Source organism: Oncorhynchus keta, chromosome 28 (genome assembly GCF_023373465.1).
Source record: "Oncorhynchus keta strain PuntledgeMale-10-30-2019 chromosome 28, Oket_V2, whole genome shotgun sequence".
Taxonomy (NCBI): Eukaryota; Metazoa; Chordata; class Actinopteri; order Salmoniformes; family Salmonidae; genus Oncorhynchus; species Oncorhynchus keta.
The window spans coordinates 52,754,654-52,778,318 of NC_068448.1; the positions used below are offsets into that span (position 1 = coordinate 52,754,654).

A 23,665-nucleotide genomic window follows, 5' to 3' on the forward strand; every position below is an offset into this window, starting at 1 on the left:
GGTTAAATAAAGGTGAAATAAAAAAAAAAAAAAATAAAAGTAATATTTTACTGGGTAACTTTCACTCATTTTCTATTAAGGTCTTTTTATTTTTACTCAGGTATGACAATTGGGTACTTTTTCCACCACTGCTTTGCATCCCTCATTTACTCAAGAGTTTCCTTCATTTTGGCAGTTACCTGTACACTCCACACACAAACTGTGCTCTAAATCCGCATGGTCCCTTTCAAGCTAATAACAAAAAAATAAAAAATAATTCTACAACTCACTGCAGGGAAACAAAGATGGAAGGCACTGAAGCAGACCTTAGTCTGTGAGTTGTGTGTTTTTTTTGAGAATTTAGGACCTGCCTGCGAAATAACTATTTCCTTTAAAGATGCAATATGTAACTTTTTGGGCAACCCATCCAAATTCACATACAAAATGTGTGTCATAGTTCTGTCATTCTCATTGAAAGTAGTTTCAGTTTAGTACACCAGCTTTAAACTGCTGAAAATATTTTGACTTATTGAAAATACATTTCACAGTGGTTTAGATGGTACAAGGATTCTGTACACTATACATTGCTTGCTTTGTCACAAACTGAAATTAGGTGAACTATTCAAATGTTATTGCACCTTTAAATGAGGGATTGAGCATGCTTTAGAAATACTACTTATTTTCAGATTATTCTGTAGTCACTGTTGACAATTTAGCGACTTTGTCCTATATTTAGCGAGTTCAACTACTTTTCAGGCTGCCTTTGGGGAGTTTTGACAAAGAGGGTTTCTATGGTTTGATAGCATTTAGCAACTTTTCCCACTCAGTTCTGATGCAAACAAGAGTGGGAGAAGCTGTCTGAGCAACAGAAATCACAGCAACAGCGCACACACAGGCAGAGAAGAACAAGGGAAGGGGGTGTAAAGGTGTCGTAAAAATCTTCCCCGTGTGAAATAGTTCAAAATCGTTTTGATTGTGTTCTGATTGTGATGTCATGCTGCAAAATCTCTCCCAGCGTGAAAATGTTCCCAGTTCAATAATTGCACGCACATCTCTTTATATGGATGGCTGAGCTCATGCTGCTGTTTCTCTCACATCCTCCCTCGAGCTCAAAAACTGTGCTAGTGGACACGCGCATTTGCTTCATACATCTGCCAATCAATGGTGGCCAGGAGTATTGAAGTTTGTATCAGAAGCTTGTTGAGACGTGAGATCAGCTTATAAATACCAGGACTTGCAAGTCAAAGTGCTGAGGGTTGATGTGAGGAGATTATTTGCGATTGCAAAGACTTGGGCGCTACATTTTTGATTGACAGTGCATACATATATTTGTTTGTTTGTTTGTTAGTTAGCTAGCTGTACAAACAAGTTAAAACTGCACGCCTCTGAGAACAAGCCATCTCAACCAGTTTACAGCTAATTATGCTCATTAGCTAGCTAAATCAAGGGCGAGGGGGTGTGAAAGAAAAATCTGCACGAGCTCAGACATCCACACAAAAGCACATGCAATTATTGAGTGGGAACATTTTCACGCTGTGAAAGTTTTTACAACATGACTTCACAATCAGAACGATTGGGAGCTATTTCACTCTTGGAAGATTTTTACATTACATGCGGATGGAGAGGGGGAAAAAACACTATATGTCAGAGACAGCAGCTTCATGTGATTTATTTTTATTTATTAAACCAGGCAAGTCATTCTTATTTTCAATGACAGCCTAGGAACAGTGGATAACTGTTCAGGGGAAGAACAACAACAAGTACCTTGTCAGCTCGGGGGTTTGAACTTGTAACCTACCGGTTCCTAGTCCAACGCTCTAACCACTAGGCTACCCTGCCGCCCATTGATCTAGCGACTTCCAGTGACAAATCATGTAGCCAATTGCGGATCTCCCTGGCAACACTGTCTGCAGTGTGTGTGATAATAGGGTGTTTATGGAGTGTGTGCCTGAGAAAAATAGGAATCACTGCTAATTACATGAATGAAATTAATGGAACTGATAGGCCTTCCTTAGGGAAATGGGTGTGGATTCAAAACACCAATTAAAACTGTAGTTTTATTTTCAAAGAATATTAATAAGGAACTGGAATGAGCCAAGTTAAAAAGTGGTGCATAGCTTTGTTTAGCTATTATTAATAAATTTTAAACCAAGCACTCGTATTTGAAGGCTTTATGGAAATAGAGCTGTTTCTTAAAGGATTGCATCACTAAAACGCACAAAAAAAAACATCAATACAGCATATGCTGATAAACCAGCACAAACTGCCTAGTTGTAAATGAGTGTTTAACCAATAGCATTGGCATATTAGTAATAGAGCGTGTAGAGCATCTCAGCTACATTCTACCCAGATGTGTGGTGCAGGGTTTAATCTCTCTCACCTAATGTTTTAATACAATTGTTACCATCTGCTCACAGCGCAAAGCCTGTTTAATAAAGGCTTGTTACAGCCAACTAAAAGATTAGCATGTGTCAATGGCCATTTGTGCATGTAGCTTCTCTTGGATGTCCACCAGCAGACAGTCCCAGCCTGTACATATGGAATAAAACAGAGAAATCTCATTTGGCCACAGGCGTGGTTTTATTGAGCTTATAGATACAATAATTGGATTTGTTGGTAGGTTTACATGCTTCTGTGGAGACAGTGGATAATTGCAATTGGTGTTTTAGATTGAAGCTTCAGTAATTACAGAGGATGAGCCCATACTTCTATAACAAGTAATTACTCTGTTCCTGGTACAGCAGGAAGTTTGGATGGCTGCCATCCTGTTTCCTATTCCTGCTGTGCATGGCTCTTTGTTTCCATAATGGAGGCAATGTCTAATGAATGTGTGTCTGAGCAGCCATTTTACCCCTGATGTATGTTTCGGCTAAGCATCCACTTAGCTGCAAATGTATATTTCACATAGTGAATAATTCAACGTTCCAATGTTCCACACTCATCTTCTATCATATCCTCTTCACACTTTAGTCTAAGTGACTCTGTCCTAAATGGTCCCTATTCGCTACATAGTGAACTACTTTTGACCTGAGCCCTGCTCAAAAATAGTGCACTTTATAGGGAATAAGAGTGCCGTTTGGGAGGCATACGTGGTGGCACAAGCTACTAAACTGGGTGAAAACTATGCCATATAAAATTGCCCCATCTGAATGATATAAATGTGTGTGTATGTTTTACAGGGACCTATGTGATGCAGGTGACAGCCACAGATGCAGATGACCCTACCTACGGAAACAGTGCCAGGGTGGTCTACAGCATCCTCCATGGCCAGCCATACTTCTCTGTTGATCCCAAGACAGGTAAATAAGATGGGCAACGTCAGTCAGAAATGGGTCTAATTTTGGTACTTGTGGTTACTCTTTACATAATTGTATATGGCATTTAAAGTACACTTCTATCCAAAGAAACTTACCGTTTTTATGTACATGTGGTCCTGGGAAGCACCGTGCTCCAACTGAGCCACGTAGGACCCATATGTTGGTCGATGTTGAATGCTGTTTTGTTTGGGATGGTGTTAACCTTCATCCAGCTTTGTTTGTAATGACAAAAAGGCATGGTAATTATCTGTCAAAAAAAAAGAAGAATGAGTTTACATAAAAAAGAACGAGTTTCCAAATGCTGTAATAATCGAATAGGTGGGCGTATATTCTAACTCTGAAGATTAGTATTGACAAAGTGTTTTCTTGAATTTAATTATACATTATTGATCCGATTAAACAAATGAGTGAGATATCTTGATTTGATTACATTGTAGCTGGCCAGGGCAATGGATTAGAAACAGTGGCAAGCTAAAGTTCCTTAAGTTCCTTTATGGTGGACCACATTTCCATCCACAGTTTTTAAAGTCACACTATCGAAAAGAAAACACAGGATGTTTTGTTGCAACTTTATAAATGTCAACAGTTAATCTGTTCGTTTGACATGGTGGGATCTTTTTGTATCTGTAAAATGAATGTGTGAAATGGAGGTTGAACCGCCTTTATGCTCCATTATTGATATGATAACCATCATATCGAAGTAAACTTGTAGTCACGCGATGATATGGTGTATGGTCCTCCCACTATGAAACAATGCCGTTTATTAGGTTACAGATTAAATAAATTACGATGAACTTCACATGGTGGTGAAAGTGCATAGTGATCTTGATGCTCCTTTCCAATAAATACTGAGGGTCTTATTCTGGTGACATGATGATTGATGCTTGACTGCCATTTGGCCCCCCAAAATATTCCCGCTCTTATCCATAATAATCTCATCATGCACACTAGCCTATCTGCAGCCAACCTGGTCTCGTAAAGTAGAGGTAACATAGTAAATATAAATCCTGGACACTCAATTTAGTACGATATGTTACATGTAGTATGGTTACTTAATGCCGGGTCGGTGGATGTATAAGCCGAATATCTAACAACCCAAAGGTTGCAAGTTCCAATCTTATCATGGACTACTTTAGCATGTTAGCTAATTAGCAACTTTTCAACTACTTACTACTTTCTAGCTACTTTGAACAACTTAGCATGTTAGCTAACCCTTCCCTTAATCCTAACATGAATCATTTTAGCGAACCCTAACCTTAACCCTTTAACCTAACTCCTAAACTTGACCATAACCTTAACCCCTAACCATAACCCCTAGCCTAGTTCATGTTAGCCAGCTAGCTAATATTAGCCACCTAGCTAGAATTCGGAACATAACATACGTATTTGCAAATTCATCATATATTGTACGATTTGCAAATTCATAACATATAATCATACAAAATAGGTGATGGACATCCATAGATTAATATATACCATGTGAAATGTAACATATCATACTAAAGGGAGTGTCCCAGATTTACATATGGAATAATGTGAAATGCTCTGAGACCAGGCTGCAGTGCACAGCCTACCCACACTGTATCTGCGAGCTGTTGGCTGGAGCACACGTGCCAAGACCAGAGTAGGCACATTTGCTATTTAACAGATATACAGTAGTGACAAAACTATTGGTCGAGTTTAAAATTTAAGCAAACTTTTTTTATATAGATCGTTGACAAAACAATTACAATTAAATCAATTTTAAGCCCACTTGGTAACACAACAACATGGTGGAGAGAAAAAAAATGTAAAGTGTGTGAATACTTTCTGAAGGAACTTAAATTCAATATGCGTGCAATGCACATTACTTTGTCCTCTGTAAAAATGTATATTCAACTAGAAAAGGACATTTCTTACAGAACATGTGTGTGCTTGCTTGTCTTAAAGTATTTTTGTGTGAAATAGTAGGAGTGGTAGTGCTAGTGGTACTCGACTGCAGAAGTAATGGTAGTGGCTTGGCATCTATGACCGTGCCAAAGGATCAGCACCTCTCCGACCCTGCACGCTCCAGTTGTCATGTGTGTCCGGGAGCCAGCTTGTGCCAGAGAACATCAATCTTATAATAGACAGCTAACTGTCGAGAACCCTTACAACCCTCTTACAGTATGTATTTGATGTAGCCTAATGGTCGATACAGTTTCTACTCCTTATCAGTGTGTTCAAAGGTCTAATTGTCTGTGTTATAATTTAGATTTGTATTATGTCTTTTGAAAGCAAGTGAAAGAAAATGAATGTATGTCACAGAAAAGGGAGGAAAAAAAATAAAAGGAAAACATGATAACCATTTCCAACGTGATATCAGAGGGAGAAAGGGAATGGGGAGAATCTATCGCAGATTATGCCTTTCCTCCCTGGAGAATATACAGAACACACACTGTGACTGTATTTCAAACCTGATGGTGAAAAAATCCAACTGTTAAAACAAATGTTTCCCACGCTGAGCCTGCCACTACATACATCAACGCAGCTGAACAAACAAGCAGGGGAGAGAGAGAAAAGAAAGGGGAAAGTGGGGGAGGGAATCACATGCCTTAATCACCATGCACTTCACAGCATCATCCCTCCCTGTTAGAGCCGGCATTCAAAAAAGATGAGAAGAATGTCAAAAAACAACATCCTTTGTTGCACTCGCAGAAGACAGGATTTGAGGATCAAATGTGAAATCCATCCTATTCATATTACGAATGGGGGAATAAGTGAATAGGAAATGTACATCTTGCCACATTTATATCCCTTCTATCAAGCTGACATCCTCCTAGCTGACCTGGCCATTACTTGGCTATATTTCCTCTGATGTCAAGGTCCCCCAGACCCTCTGGTGAATCATTATAAAGCCTCACTTAGTTCAGTATTGAATGTCAAGTGTCTCCACTTGGTGAAATGACCTCTATTTCTATATATCACAGCCTTGACTTCAGGCACCTCTAAGTATAGGCTCTTTTCTAATGGGGCTGCTACACTGTAAAACGTAATGTTGCCTTTTAGTTGTTTCAGCTCATTTTCCAAAGTCAACTCAACTGAAAAATACTGAAATTGTTAATTGTGTAAAAAATATTTTTCAACAAAAATGTGTGTTATCCTACAACCTTCAATGACTTGTTGCGTAAACTTCACACTTTTAGACAAATCAATGTGCTTCAGCTGTTTGTTTTTTGTTGTGCTGACAAAGCTACACTGTTAGCAATTGCTATAGGTTTTATGATACGGATAGTTGTATGGTACTGTATTACTGTTTTGCTGTGTATTTGCTGTCAATCGCAATGTACTTGGTTACTTTTTGGACCGTCCTGTAAATTATCTTAATATGCTTCACTTGCAATTACAGTTATTATTATAGGGTATTTCAGATGTGCTTACGGCACACACTGTTAAAAATAATTTATAATTTTAAAGTACTTCACCGGCTACATAGTTTCAGTGAAAATACAGCAAATATGCAACTACTATTGTATTTTTACAGTTAAACTGTATTTTCAAAAATAAGTTTACAAAAACATACTGTATTTTTACTGTCAAATTAAGTTGTTATTGCTGTAAAATGACAGCAGGGATGGTAGGACTCAACAGGCAGTTATTGTAATTGTACAGGATACATATTACAGTAAAATATTGTAAAATTCTATACTGTGAGTACATTTTACACTCAACATCATGGGAATTGAATTTACAACCTCCTGGGATTTTAACCTCTATTCTTCTGGTTGCTAGCAACTAGAATGCCACCAGGTCTGTGGAGCTGACAGAGATTGGCCTGACAGATTTATTGTCAATAATATATTTCTGCACTTTGCTAAAATATGCTCAGAATAAAGTGAATACTTGTCCAATTATCTGACAACACTGCCTTAAAAATAGCAGTTCTCAGGGACAATTGATGTAAAGTTTGCATAATCTCCCTGGAGATTTTAACTTGAAACCTCTTGGTCGCGAGTGCATCAATGTTTCTGCAGTGCATCCAGGTACATATTTATTACCAAGAACATACTGTATATCCACACACTCTCTAAAAAAGTGTACAGTTAGGATACAGTGTTGTTCCCTGGTGTACAAAAAGGTCAAATTTACACATAAGGTACCTTTAGAGGTACACATATGACCTTGCATGGTTCTGCTCGGTACCAAATCTGTAGGTATGACAGAGATTGGCCTCAGATGAACAACACTGTACCCTAATCCTTCTCTGATTTTGCGAGTGAATGGAAACATGTTTGCAGTAACAAATATGTACCTGGTGGCACTGCAGAAACATCAATGCACTCCTGACCATGAGATTGAAAGTTCAAATCCGAAGAGCTTATGCAAACTTCACGTCAAGTGTCCCAGAGCACTGGTATATGTTGTTGTGGTCAGATAATTGGACAAAGACCTGGTGGTCTATAAGTTAATTTTCAACCAAATGTTTCTGAGGTCAAATCCCAGATAAGGTTGAGTCTCAAGTGTGCTCATAGTAAGAACTTTACAAGAATGTTACTTTTGACTAAAGGTATCATGTTCACTCAACAAGTAATTACATCCAAATGTGTCAGTTTCACTCACTTTACTAGGTTGAAATAACTTTAGATTGGACTTGACTTAACATTTTAAGGAGGCAGGGTAACAAACTTATTTAGTTTGACTCAACTATCATACAGCAACCATCAGCCATTCTTCAGAACACATGTTAACCCTCACCTTGTACCTTCTCTATTATCTTGCTTCCAGCTATCTTCTATTTGGACTGCACAACTTATGATCATAATAGCGCCTCAATGTCAGATGTCATTTTGACGTGTTCTAAAGATATCATGTTGCCATTAGGTATAATAAGGACGGCCTTGCCGAACATGGACCGCGAGGTGAAGGAGCAGTACCAGGTACTTATCCAGGCCAAGGATATGGGAGGTCAGCTGGGAGGTCTGGCTGGGACCACTACCATCAACATCACCCTCAGTGACGTCAATGACAACCCACCAAGGTTTTCCAAAAGTAAGTGAAGGAGGGAGGGGGGTGCTGTTCTGTGTATGCAGTTTACTTTAAAGGTCCATGTAGACATCTGTTAAAAAAAGCATGTTGATAATATTGATTTTAATATTCCTGTTTCATTTTTTTTATTGTATAATTGCTTATAATGCTGATTCCCACTGGGCAGATATCTATGTTCTTTCCATGTCTTACATATTATATATGATTTACTTGTAGCTTAGTACCTTTCCACGTGAACAGACTTAGGTATTTACCTTCCATTAATCCATTAGTTTTCACTTGCAGTGTTGTTCAACTCAGTGGGAGCTGATGCCTGTAATATTTTTTTTTTAAATTATTTACTTTAAGCCAGCAAACAAATACATTCAATGGAATAGTTAATCAGTGCAAAACGTAAGATACAGGAGGCAGGCCAAACATACAGATTGTGTAATTGTGTAAAATTTTGCTTTTCATTCATTTATTGATCTATGAAAGTCAGCATATTTGAAAAACATCAATGCAACAACTGTGATTATGCATATTTATGAATATTGCCTTTATACATATATTTAAGATCACTATCCAAAACCCTGTAACTGAATATGAAAGGTTAATGGAATACTACAAACATGCAATTGTGACTGAGTATTCTGCTCTGGGGCCTCATTTATAAACGTTGCGTAGGCACAAGAAAACTATGCCACTTTCTAAGCAAACTTTGGGATTTATAAAAAAAACTAACTTGACAGGAGAATATGCGGTCCTCCACGGACACTTTGATGCATACTTATGCACATAAACTGGAGTAATGAAAAACTGCGACTCCGATGGCGGAAGGATGAAACACTGAAATTGAAACCATTGTGTGAAATAAATAAAAATATTACCTCTCACGTATTATATATGAAGAGTTCCCTGGAGTGCACACAAAAAAAACATGATTTAGGGTAATAAATACAAATCGAAATATGGTTTGCAACAAAATAAACTAAAATATGTTGTCCAGTTTAATTGAGAATCATATTTAATTGGCTCTGTAATTATTAAACAATACTTGCATGTTATGAAATGTATTCTCATAAATAATAAGGTGAATAGTAGGACAAATTACATTTAAACTGATGTCGTTTTCGATACCCCAGGCGGGCAGATACGAGTGCACATGTCGTTATCACGTTTGTTGCGCAGAACTGTCAATGTGATCATGACCCAGTCATTGTCAGTTACAATCAGGGTAATTACCACACCTGAAGGTGTTGCGTAATTGGGTAGCTTTGACAATCAAATGGGTGCGTATAAAAAGGCATGCAATTACAATGCGTAATGATGCACAATGGCTGCTTTGGCACTGTTGGAAGATTTGGCGAATGGAAGAATTCGGAGAGAGCGAATTCTCAGAGACAAGCAAGATTTACTTGCCAATGATGATTAGTGGCTTATGAGCCGGTTCCGATTACCAAGAGTGGTTCTCTTGGATCGCTGTGCTGTAGTGTGCAAAGCTTTACAGAGAAGCACCTGCAGAAACCAAGCCGTGCCTGTCACACTTCAACTCCTTGGCAACCTCGTTAATAGCATTGATGGTGTTGCTCTGCGTTTGCAGGACTGCATCTGTGAGGACACGGCTGCTGGAGGGTTGTGACGCATAAGGTGCTGTGGAGATGCTGGGGCTGGACGCACTCAGCTCCTACTCAGCTGCAGCACCACCAACCTCAGTGGAACACGCAGCGACTAAAAACAATCGAAAATGTCACAATTGTTTATGTAAATAAATGTTTAAACTCTAATGCATTTGATTTACTCTTTTCAAACGAAGGAATACTAATTACATACCTGGATCATACGGTGCATCTTGCACCGTACTGACAGGATGTAAGAAAACAGCTGTTCATATACTGTGATAGACATAGTTCCAACCCGTCTGTTGGCCTATCACAGTAGAGGCTGAGCGTGGTTAAGACTTGCTCAGCCTATCGCAGGCGCTCAGGCTGGTCCCCGCCTCTTGGCGCTTCTTGGAGTCCGCCCTCTGTCGATGTACAGATTCTCACTGTTCTGGTATCACACCCTAGTTACTGCAACTACTCAGTTCCCGTTTTATGTTATTGTGTTATTCAGTATTTTCTAATTCAATCAAACCTTGTGATGAGCCTCCCCTCCCTGTACCTGATTAACCACAACTTTGTGAGATACAGCAAGTCACACCGTGTTGCTAAACATTGTCACATACAAACACAAGGACAGAGCATCTGCTGGGCTGTTATCTACAGTTTTGCAACATGCAGCAGTCTCAGCATGTTGCTCAGTCCTTGACACACACACACACACACACACAGACAGACAGACAGACAGACAGACAGACAGACAGACAGACAGACAGACAGACAGACAGACAGACAGACAGACAGACAGACAGACAGCTGCTGTTCAAACAATTCAAACTTACGTGATATAGTAGTGGGTTATAGAGCATAGACATAAATCCTCACAAAGGAAAGTACCTTTAGTCAATCTGCCTTCAGTGTGAGAGCTTCCCATGTCTGAAAAACTCTGCCATTAGACACAAACAACTGTGATTAATGATGCACTGTCCCTGTAAAAATAAAAACTACTCAAACTGCAATCAACTTTAATGATCTGACATTGTTCAGTGTAATGGAAACAGATTACAATGTTAGACTACATGAACTTTCTTGCTCAAATTCACTGGTGTTACCTAAACAATCAAACCAAGAATCAATAACTATCAGAATACATTATCACAATGTTTCCTTACTCACACCTGAATCACTTTCAGCTTAACTCTCCTATATCTTTTTCCCCCAGTGGGCAAAAATATAATCCCTCTCATTTCAACGTTTCACCTTCAACCAAACTTTACAACTTTTTCTTCTCTTTCCTCTTCCCACTTATGAAATGTCCAAGACTATAAAAATAACACACACAGCGCCAAAATTATAACATGTGTCAGTCAATCTATAAGAATGAAAAACATTTCGGTGGGCACCACTCTATCGCCATTATTTCTCCGCTTTTATTTCGAATTTCTTAAATTTCTGTCTACTCTATGATACAGTCATTTAAATACGACTCAATTCTCAATACATTATTCCAGCTGATCATTTAGTGAACAGACACCGTCTTTTATCAAAATTTGTTTCGCTATTATTTTGAATGAATTAGTCTATCAATTTAACCTAAACAATCTATTAAAAAGTTACATGTATCCCTTCTTTCGACTTGAACCAAACAAGCTATTAAAACGTTTAGTTTATATCTTATACAAACACTAGTGACCATAACTTTCCAGGCAAAACATACAAATAGTTGAATTAAAATCAAAAACTCAGAATTTAGTCAGAGCATTGGCTGGGAACCAAACCCGAGCCCCCAGCTTGGAAGGCACCCATGGCACCTATCCATACTCGTAAAATCAAGACACGTCACTATCGAGACAATTCCCCCAAAAATAGCTCTAATTTAAAGGTCCAAGCGTTACTTCGGCTATGATTCTCAAAATCTTGCTCCTTTTAATAAAAGTAGATTATGTTTAGTCATGCAACGTATTTCAATTACTTTACTACATCACATTAATCACACAATGATAATTAATTTGACGGAAACCTTAGGCTTTGTACGACATTATAAATTACATCGAGATTCCCTCTTAATTCACTCTAATTTATGGAAAACAGTTTATTCAATATATCCCGCAACTCCTCTCATACTGGGAAGAAAAAATGTAACATTTTCAGACCTCAGTTTTATTTCAAATGTTGTACCCAGACGGAGATAATCCAAAAAGCATTTTATAGTTCCATTGTTAGGGTAAGATAATCAAAAGTGGACACACTCTAATCAGTTTCTAGAGCTCAATTTCCCAGGTTTTGTAGACTAGTTTAATAGTGCTTAAAACCTCATCTTTATCAAATTATCCATTAAAGATACCAACTCAAAACCTACGTACATCTACGAATGGGTGGTTTAAATTGTATGTAATTATATTCTCAGCATTACTTTATCAAATCTCTAGTAATTGATTATACACACATACAATTTATCACAATTTCAAATATTCACAGAATCCATATAAAACGTAAGAAAATCTTAGGTACTCACACAGAACTTTAAGGATCACCCACACAGGATTGGTCAGATGTTCACCCAGAATCTCAGAAAATTCTTGAAAGGTTACCCACACAGAGTCAACCTACCCCGCTCACACAGAACGCTCCTACAAATATTACCTAGTGATCCCATAACAATATACTCACACAGAGTAACGCAGGGCATACCTGGCTAGCACATTTAAAATAATTGGAATTCACCACCTCTGAGAGTCACTTAGACAGTCACACAGACACATAGAATGAGGTCCTTCTTCCAACAGGGCTTCACCAAGTACCATGTTTCACACAGAACACACAATCATCCTGGCCCCTCACCCCCACAGACCGCACCAATCCCCACTGTGATCAATTCACTGCCGGGACGGCTCGTGGTCGCCCGCAACCGGACAGTGGCAGAGTATCTTTGAGTCCACAAATTCTCAGATTACTCTCCTCTGACTCGGCCTTGCTTACGCCTCCAAGGTGCCCTCCTTACAAAGGAATTCACACTCAGAGTATACGTAACAGAGGCATATTTAAAAACTCGACTTCAAGTGTGTGTGGTTCGCTCACCTCTTTCTTTAAAAAAAAACTCAGTTCGAGATGTGGTATCCACTCGGCTCGCTGCCTCTCAGATCAAAGGTTGGTCCATCTGCTTCGTTCCCGAAGTGTGGTTTCCCTGAGATCCAAAGTTTGAGGGATCCCTCGTGCACAATTTATTTACCTAGATCGTCAGGAACGGTCACCGAGTGAAGATTCACATCCGGTTCGTGATGCCAAATGTCGTGGTAATTACCTGTATTACTAAAGATTGGGAGAGCAAACCACACACAAGTCAGAGTTATATTATAAAGTCCATTTTTAATTATATATGAGCTTCACCATAGCCCTGTGACTCTCAGACCAATTCAGTGTTTATAAGTTAATTCTCTGAGAGTGCTTACAAAACAATTCTGAGTATCATTTATAGCCAAGACACACCGCACTCAACTCACATGACGAATAACAGATCTTAGGAACATTACACAAAGAACCTTTTACTTGAAAGAGGAGTATCCCATAGCTAGATAGCATTAGCTATAAATGATTGTTCAGTTTGCTCTCTTAGACGAGATTCAAATCTAGTTCTTGGTACTACTTAGGACCAAAACATTACCTTATCCAATGGCATATATCAATTGTCAATTCTAGATACCTCCATCCCAAATACACCTCCTACTAGGTCAAGATAAGGGCAACCTCAGAGGGGACATACAATAGTTACAGACACATTCCCATAAGAAGACAACCCTCCATTCTGTCCTCCTCCCCTTCTGATATTCTTCATAACATCACATGGTTTAACAGATACATTGACAAATGAAGACAAGCCTGACCTCTCCCCTTTCTGGGCCCCTAGTGACTAAGCCCTGGAGAAGATAGAGGAAAATGCAACTGCCAACAGCATTATTACATTTACATTTAAGTCATTTAATTGGTGCATTCACCTTATGACAGCCACTTTACAATAGTGCATCTAAATCTTTTAAGGGGGGTGAGAAGGATTACTTTATCCTATCCTAGGTATTCCTTAAAGAGGTGGGGTTTCAGGTGTCTCCGGAAGGTGGTGATTGACTCCGCTGTCCTGGCGTCGTGAGGGAGTTTGTTCCACCATTGGGGAGCCAGAGCAGCGAACAGTTTTGACTGGGCTGAGCGGGAACTGTACTTCCTCAGTGGTAGGGAGGCGAGCAGGCCAGAGGTGGATGAACGCAGTGCCCTTGTTTGGGTGTAGGGCCTGATCAGAGCCTGGAGGTACTGAGGTGCCGTTCCCCTCACAGCTCCGTAGGCAAGCACCATGGTCTTGTAGCGGATGCGAGCTTCAACTGGAAGCCAGTGGAGAGAGCGGAGGAGCGGGGTGACGTGAGAGAACTTGGGAAGGTTGAACACCAGACGGGCTGCGGCGTTCTGGATGAGTTGTAGGGGTTTAATGGCACAGGCAGGGAGCCCAGCCAACAGCGAGTTGCAGTAATCCAGACGGGAGATGACAAGTGCCTGGATTAGGACCTGCGCCGCTTCCTGTGTGAGGCAGGGTCGTACTCTGCGGATGTTGTAGAGCATGAACCTACAGGAACGGGCCACCGCCTTGATGTTAGTTGAGAACGACAGGGTGTTGTCCAGGATCACGCCAAGGTTCTTAGCGCTCTGGGAGGAGGACACAATGGAGTTGTCAACCGTGATGGCGAGATCATGGAACGGGCAGTCCTTCCCCGGGAGGAAGAGCAGCTCCGTCTTGCCGAGGTTCAGCTTGAGGTGGTGATCCGTCATCCACACTGATATGTCTGCCAGACATGCAGAGATGCGATTCGCCACCTGGTCATCAGAAGGGGGAAAGGAGAAGATTAATTGTGTGTCGTCTGCATAGCAATGATAGGAGAGACCATGTGAGGTTATGACAGAGCCAAGTGACTTGGTGTATAGCGAGAATAGGAGAGGGCCTAGAACAGAGCCCTGGGGGACACCAGTGGTGAGAGCGTGGTGAGGAGACAGATTCTCGCCACGCCACCTGGTAGGAGCGACCTGTCAGGTAGGACGCAACCAAGCGTGGGCCGCGCCGGAGATGCCCAACTCGGAGAGGGTGGAGAGGAGGATCTGATGGTTCACAGTATCGAAGGCAGCCGATAGGTCTAGAAGGATGAGAGCAGAGGAGAGAGAGTTAGCTTTAGCAGTGCGGAGCGCTCCGTGATACAGAGAAGAGCAGTCTCAGTTGAATGACTAGTCTTGAAACCTGACTGATTTGGATCAAGAAGGTCATTCTGAGAGAGATAGCGGGAGAGCTGGCCAAGGACGGCACGTTCAAGAGTTTTGGAGAGAAAAGAAAGAAGGGATACTGGTCTGTAGTTGTTGACATCGGAGGGATCGAGTGTAGGTTTTTTCAGAAGGGGTGCAACTCTCGCTCTCTTGAAGACGGAAGGGACGTAGCCAGCGGTCAGGGATGAGTTGATGAGCGAGGTGAGGTAAGGGAGAAGGTCTCCGGAAATGGTCTGGAGAAGAGAGGAGGGGATAGGTCGAGCGGGCAGGTTGTTGGGCGGCCGGCCGTCACAAGATTGTATTATCCAAAAGAAAACATCATAATGACAAATATCTCACATAAGCATTATTATGTAAATAAAACATTTCATTTATCAATGTTACCTAACTAATTCTGATTATGCCACGACAATTCACAGCATCTGCCACATGCTGCCACTAACGCCTTTTTGGCATTTGTAATGCCCACACTGTGTCCACCAAACAATATATTTTTTTCTTGCTTCAACCTCTCCTACTAGAACTTTCATTTCACACTGGGTGAAATGTATTTTTTTAGCCTTTCTGTCGGGATTTGCCGTCATTGTCGACTTGCAGTCAGTATGGATGAATATTAATCAGGGGCGTTTCCCTGACTATTTATAGGCAACTATGGTTGTTAAAAGGGTGGGACAAGACGCTCGCTCACGTGCACCAAATTTTGAGCTGATTGTGATTTATAAAGGGAAACTTTCTGTTTTGTTCATTTGACGTGAATCCTCCGCACAGTCTTATAAATGAGGCCCCTGGTCTTTTGATATTTTTGATATGCCTTTTACAACAGGCTACTTGGGCAGGTAGTCACTCCACTCTACTAATACTATGATATTTCCATAATGATGTTACAGCACCAAGGTTCAGACCAGGGGTGAAGTCGTCTGTCCTTTCTTTATGTCTGCTGCTCTCTCTCCCTTTCTCTTGCTGTATTGCACAAAAACATACCATGCCAACAATGCCAATTGGCAGATGCAGTTGCTCTGCTGCTCACTTCCAAACCATTTAGGGACACACTGAAAAAAAGATCAATACAATGGCAGAAGTTGAAAATGAACTAGACTCTAGATCAATCTATTTGTTTGTTTTTGTCTGTAAGGTTTCTTTCACCTGAGAGTCCCAGAGTCCTCTGCAGTGGGTTCTGCTGTGGGAAGGATCAAAGCTCATGATTTGGACATCGGGAAGAACGCAGAAGTAGAGTACAACATCGTACCGGGGGACGGAGGCAACATGTTTGACATCATCACCAATGAACACAATCAGGAAGGAATCCTCATTCTCAAAAGGGTAAGGGTCTTCATCAGTCACGTGATGGCACTTTAAATCAAAGGACAGGATCATAGTAATTGGCTGGAATGGAATGAGAGGAATGTTCCCTTTCAGTGTTCCCTTTCAGTCAGTCCACTTTGGTACAACATACTATGGGTAGTCGCACTCTCGCAAGCATCTACAATCGCACCTGACAAGGCATATCTTGAAGATTAGCTGATCGTGGTCACAACAGATGCGTCCCCCCAAGGGTGGGGCACGCTGTGCAAGGGTTACTCAATTTGGGGAGTATGGACGGTGTCAAATAGTGCTTGCTATATCAATTACCTGGAACTTCTGACAGTGTACGTAACTCTCAGGCAGCTCTCACAAGTGTGCCCAATTTGACTGGCGCTTGTAGAGAGATTCCCAAAGGCTGAAGCATCACTTCACCAGCTCAGGGCATGCCCACACCAGCATGCATTTGTATTCTACTTGTGTGCTGCTATAGCCCCTTGCTTTAGCTACCGTCATGGAGTTCGGAAAATATTTTCATAAAGAAACTGTTAAAACATTCAGGTGCTAAATCAAGGTGACTTACAAAGATGAGGAGCAGGAGAGTGATTGTGATGTAAGGTAGTGTCCACAACCAAATAACCATTGTGGAATCTGAAAAGACAGCCTGATGGTGTACTTACTATGTGGACATGATAAAATAAAGGAATGAGGTGGGTAGATAACTAAATGTCAAAGTAGCAAAGTATTTTTAAACTAAAAATCAGATCTCTTAAATGTTTCGTTCATTTTAGTTCTATTAGATAATATATGTCCAATAGGCCATAATTGATATTTTGCCCAATAGGTCTGGCATATTCCCACGTTTAAGGAGCTTTTGATTGGGTTATTTTGCCTAAAAACCTTTAGGCAATGGTGTGCCGTCACGGCCAGCAAGGCCTTCTCTGCTGGCCTAAACATCATCAGAATATAATTTAAAAATATATATATTTCCCACAAATATGTATTAAATTATTCCCCAGAGTAAGAGTTATACTCTTCATTTCATAGCTTTCCTCTTGGTTGCACTGCTTCCAGCCCCAGGTTGAGATTTGGAGGGCTGGTCTTCATGTTAGATCTTTTATCCAATCATATTCAGCCATCATGTGTTGCCAGGGGTCTAAAATCTGCCCTCAGGCCTTCAAAATCAACAGTGCGGGCGCTTGTAGCTTAAAAGGAATGGAAATAAATTAACATTTAGTGTCAACCAATCAGCTTTAGAGTTGGCTATTGTACACCTGCTGGCTGGCTCCAGTGTTACACAGCAGCCAGCTAGCAGGCGTACTGCGTGCACGTCTTTTGATTGGATTACCAATATTGAGAGGCAGGTCCTATGGGCAGGTCTATGCAGAACCTCAGAACTAGGAAACTGAATTTGATAAACAAATGAATTTGTGTACTAAGCTGTTTTTTCAACCCACAATGGCGGAAGGAGGAGAAGATATTGATTTAGTCGAGGATATAATTATAACGCCATTCTCAAAATTAACTTTTCAAGAAAAGTTAGACATTGGATGATGATAAGGAGAGGTCGCCCGACGCCGACGCTACAAAGCCTGTCACAGGCGGGAAAGGGATTTGTTCACCACTTTCAAAGTTGGATGGATTTTGTGTTCAAATAATCATTCTTTGTTGAGTAGGCATACAATGCATTTTATTTTTTATTAAATGTGTATGTATGTCTCGCATTTTATTTAGTTTATATTAAATAGCCTATATATTAACATAATAAAATGGCAAATAGCCTATGTTGCAAATTATTTGTTTTCTTTCTTTTATTTTCAGTGAATAGTTATGTCTTTATCATCACGGTGAAAATGCTTTGGGTGCGACGATGCGCTGTTTAGTGAACACACTGTATTTTTATTTTTTGGGACTTAAAGCTCAAAGTTTGTGGACCAGAAATGGATAGAAGAAGAATATTAATATAACTCTGTTGCACTTGGCTATGTTCTTGCCTATTAGTTGAACTGTACTGTATTGTACTCTTCCCCTGCAATTCTCTGAATAAAAATGTAAATTTCAAGGTGACGCAACGCCTGGTTATACTGCGTTTCTGTCTAAATGTATAGTGTCTAGAGTCATGGCATCATAATGATGGTAATAAGAGGTGGATTAATTTGGGTGGGACTGTGTAGGACCTCACTGAAGGCCCAGGCCCCAGGCCCCAGGCCCACGCCACGCCACTGCCTTTAGGCCTACCCATAGAAAAATAAAAAAATGTACTTTGCTCTCTGTGAAGCCTGGCAAGACTGGCCAAAAGGATGTTTAGCATCCCCAGTGGCCCTGCAAGTATGGAGAGGATATTCTCTGCTGCTGGTTGGCTCTCTAGGCACCATCACATGAGCCTGAAGCCACAGACTGGCCAAACTCGTGTTTCTAAGGCACTAATAAGTCCTTTTTCATTTAATTTGTATTTAATTATGAGTAGGTCACAGCCTATATGGGCAATGTATAGACTATATAATCATTTAATACAACAAAATGTTTTGTTTTTTTACATGCTGAGCTCTTTATGTCCCTACCAGCCTCTTGTGTCACACTCACAAATGCAATTTATTTCTTTGTAGGCTATAACCTTGAAATAATTTAAATAATATAGCCTAATTATTCATTTTCATTTGACACACTGAACTCTATCAGAGAAGTAGTTGGTAAACCAGGCGAGACAATCATTTGAGAAACCAAGGCTGTCGAGTCTGCCAATAAGAATGTTGTGGTTGACAGAGTCGAAAGCCTTGGTCAGGTCTCTTATCGATGGCGGTTATGATGTCGTTTAGAACCTTGAGCGTGGCTGAGGTGCACCCATGAACAGCTCTGAAACCAGATTGCATAGTGGAGAAGGTATGGTGGGATTCGAAAGGGTCAGTAATCTGTTTGTTAACTTGGCTTTCGAGGACCTTAGAAAGACAGGGTAGGATCTTAGCAGGTCTGTAGCAGTTTGAGTCTAGAGTGTCACCCCCTTTGAAGAGGGGGATGACCGCGGCAGCTTTCCAATCTCTGGGAATCTCAGACGATACGAAAGAGAGGTTGAACAGGCTAGTAATAGGGGTTGCAATAATTTCTGCAGATCATTTTAGAAAGAGAGGGTCCAGATTGTCTAGCCCGGCTGATTTGTAGAGGTCCAGATTTTGCAGCTCTTTCAGAACATCAGCTACCTGGATTTGGGTAAAGGAGAAATGGTGGGGGCTGCTTCATCTGACCACTTTTTTATTGACCAACCACTCAACTCCTCTTACATGCTCTGCCCCACGTGTTTGTCGGGCGGCATGTGCAGGTCAATTCCGACAACATGACGACAGTGGCATACAGTACATCGACAGGCAGGGGGGACTCAGTCCCTCCCCCTCCTCACCTTGACTCGCTCCTTGTTGCTGTTGAGCAGTGCACATTTGCTCTCAGGCGATGCATGTTCCCATTTGCCTCAACTCCAGTGCAGATCTGCTATCCAGGGGATGGGGCGCTCTTCCACAAAATTGGAGACTACACCCCTAGGTGGATCATTTGCCTTTCGGGGTGGGGACCTGCGGCAAATCCCGATTGTTTTAGGTTATTATAACAAATGAACTTTTTTACCCAGCATGCACTAAGGCAGGTTGATTTCTTTTTTAAATTGTTTTTAATATCTGTGTTTTTGCATTTACATTGAGTGATTGATTGATGAATCTTATGCTACACAAAGATAAATCATATATATTTGTCTAAACTAATCCAATCATTTTGTCATTATGAAAGCAGAAATTCCAGTGGGAAAATTCCTGGCAATACTCCAATAGGATTATCATGTTTTTATCTGGGATTTTTGGAAAAGGCAGTGAAATCTTTTAACCCTGTTTGCTGGCCTTGTCCCTGTAAACCAGGAGTTTCAGGACACTGTATTAGGGTAAAACGAGGCCTCAAAATAAGGTCGTAAGGTACACTATATAAGCAAAAGTATGTATACACCCCTTTAAATTAGTGGATTCGACTATTTCAGCTACACCCGTTGCTGACAGGTGTATAGAATAGAGCACACAGCCACGCCATCTCCAAAAACAAACATTGGCACTAGAATGGCCTTATTCAAAAGCTCAGTGACTTTCAACGGGGCACCATCATAGGACAAGTCAGTTAGTCAATTTCTGCCCTGCTAGAGCTGCCCCGGTCAACTTCCATAAACTTCCCACAATGTTGTCCCATTCCTACTGACAGAGCTAGTGTAACTGAGTCAGGATTGTAGGCTTCCTTGCTCGCACACTCTTTTTCAGTTCTGCCCAGAAATGTTCTATGGGATTGAGGTCAGGGCTTTGTGAATGCCACTCCAATACCTTGAATTTGTTGTCCTTAAGCCATTTTGCCACAACTTTAGAAATATGCTTGGGGTCATTGTCCATTTGCAAGACCCATTTGCGACCAAGCTTTAACTTCCTGACTGATGTCTTGAGATGTTGCTTCAATATATCCACATAATTTCCCATCCTCATAATGCCATATATTTTGTAAAGTGGACCAGTCCCTCCTGCAGCAAAGTACCCCCACAACATGATGCTGCCACCCCCGTGCTTGGGATGGTGTTCTTCGGCTTGCAAGCCTCCCCTTTTTCCACCAAATATAGTGATGGTCATTATGGCCAAACAGTTCTATTTTTGTTTCATCAGACCAGAGGACATTTCTCCAAAAGGTACAATCTTTGTCCCCATGTGCAGTTGCAAACAATAGTCTGGCTTTTTTATGGTGGTTTTGGAGCAGGGGCCTCTTCCTTGCTGAGCGGCCTTTCAGGTTATGTCGATATGGGACTTGTCTTACTGTGGATATAGGTACTTACTTGTGTTCCTTCAACATCTTCACAAGTTCCTTTGCTATTGTTCTGGGATTGATTTGCACTTTTCATACCAAAGCACGATCATCTCTAGGAGACAGAACACTTCTCCTCCTGAGCGGTGTGATGGCTGCATGGTCCCATGGTGTTATACTTGCGCACTATTGTTTGTACAGATGAACGTGGTACCTTCAGGTTTTTGGAAATTGCTCCGAAGGATGATCCAGACTTGTGGAGGTCTACAATTGTTTTTCTGAGGTCTTGACTTATTTATTTAGATTTTTCCATGATATCAAGCAAAGAGGCACTGAGTTTGAAGATAGGCCTTGAAATACATCCACTGGTACACCTCCAATTGACTCAAATGATGTCAATTAGCCTATCAGAAGCTTCTAAAGCCATGCCGTAATTTTCTGGACTTTTCCAAGCTGTATAAAGGCACAGTCAACTTCGTGTATGTACAATTCTGACCAACTGGATTTGTGATACTGTAAAATAATCTGACTGTAAACAATTGTTGGAAAAATGACTTGTGTCATGCACACAGTAGATGTCCCAACCGACTTGCCAAAACTATAGTTTGATAACAAGAGATTTGTGGAGTGGTTGAAAAATGAGTTTTAATGACTCCAGCCTAAGCGTATGTAAATGTCCGACTTAAACTGTTTGTCATAGTCCTGGATCCATTCATTGTGAAACTGTACTGTTACTACTTTGGATTTGTGTGTCGGAAAGGGGGTATGGTTGGAATCTGTTAAAATATGCTGATTCTTTGCACTTTCAGAATTTTGACCAAAACTGGATCTTGAAATGGACGTCAAATGATTCCTGTGTCCCTGGGTGTTTCACCAGGCAGTTCACATCATACTGTACAAAGCCCATACCTATCTGGAGAACTGTATGGAGAACTAAAGTCAGTGTGGAAGAGGTGAAAAAAGTATTGTTGTTTATCAACAATGACAAGCCACCGAGGTCTGACAATCTGGATGGAAAATTACTGAGGATAATAGCAGACGATATTGCCACTCCTATTTGCCACATCTTTAATTTAAGTCGACTAGAAAGTGTGTGCCCTCATGCCTGGAGAGAAGCTAAAGTCATTCCTCCACACAAGAGTAGTAAAGCCCCCTTAACTGGCTCAAGTAGCAGACCAATTAGCCTGTTGCCAACCCTTACTAAACTTCTGGAAACTTCTGTGTTTGACCAGATACAATGCTATTTCACAGTAAACAAATTGACAACAGACTTTCAGCACGCTTATAGGGAAGGATACTCAACAAGCACAGCACTTACACAAATGACTGATGATTGGCTGGGAGAAATTGATGATACAATAATTGTGGGGGCTTTTAGACTTCAGTACAGCTTTTGTCCTTATCGATCGTAGTTGCAGCAGGAAAAACGTATGTGTTATGGCTTTACACCCCTTGCTATACTGTGGATCAAGAGTTACTTGTCTAAGAACACAGAGGGTGTTCTTTAATAGAAGCCTCTCAAACAAAATTCAGGTAGAATCAGGAATTCTCCAGGGTAGCTGTTGAGGTCCCTTGCTTTTTAAAATATTTACTAGTGACATGCCACTGACTTTGAGTAAAGCCAGAGTGTGTATGTATGCGGATGACTCAACACTATACACGTCAGCTACGACAGACTGAAATGACTGCAACACTTTACAAAGAGCTGCAGTTAGTTTCAGAGTTGCTGACAAGGAAGAAGTTAGCTCTAAATATTTCTAAAGCTAAAAGCGTGGTATTTGGGACAAAACATTCACTAAACCCTAAACCTCAACTAAATCTTGTAATAAATCATGTGGAAATTGAGTAAGTTGAGATGACTAAACTGCTTGGAGTAACCCTAGATTGTAAACTGTCATGGTCAAAACATATTGATACAGTAGTAGCTAAGATTGGGAGAAGTCTGTCCATAAAAACACATCAAGTAACTGATGCAAGCGGTAAAATTAGATTTCAAAAACAGATAAAAAAAACACCCTATGGAACAGCTGAGACAGTGAAGCAACACAAACATAGGCACAGACACATACACATACACAAACATATACACACAATAACATACGCACTATACACATACATACACATGGATTTAGTACTGTTGATATGTGGTAGTGGTGGAGTAGTGGCCTGAGGGCACACAGTGTGTTGTGAATGTTTTGTAATGTTTTTAAAATTGTATTACCTGCCTTAATTTTGCTGGACCCCATGAAGAGTAGCTGCTGCCTTGGCACCAGCTAATGGGGATCCATAGCAAATACAAATTACTCAAAACTTATGAGGAAACATGTTGCACTATATATATCTAAGTGCAGTTACTTAAAGTGATTTTGTAGTCATTACTCAAAC

At 40.6% G+C, this 23,665-nt stretch overlaps 1 protein-coding gene across 1 annotated transcript in view; it reads left to right on the plus strand.

The window, feature by feature from the left end:
- LOC118361556 (cadherin-12-like) overlaps nucleotides 1-23,665 on the plus strand; it is a 193,346-nt gene that overhangs the window by 117,992 nt on the left and 51,689 nt on the right. Inside the window, exons 4-6 of the mRNA XM_035741578.2 lie at nucleotides 3,159-3,278; nucleotides 8,136-8,303; nucleotides 16,305-16,492. Coding sequence (XP_035597471.1) covers nucleotides 3,159-3,278; nucleotides 8,136-8,303; nucleotides 16,305-16,492 — 476 coding nt within the window. The remainder of the gene's footprint in view (nucleotides 1-3,158; nucleotides 3,279-8,135; nucleotides 8,304-16,304; nucleotides 16,493-23,665) is intronic.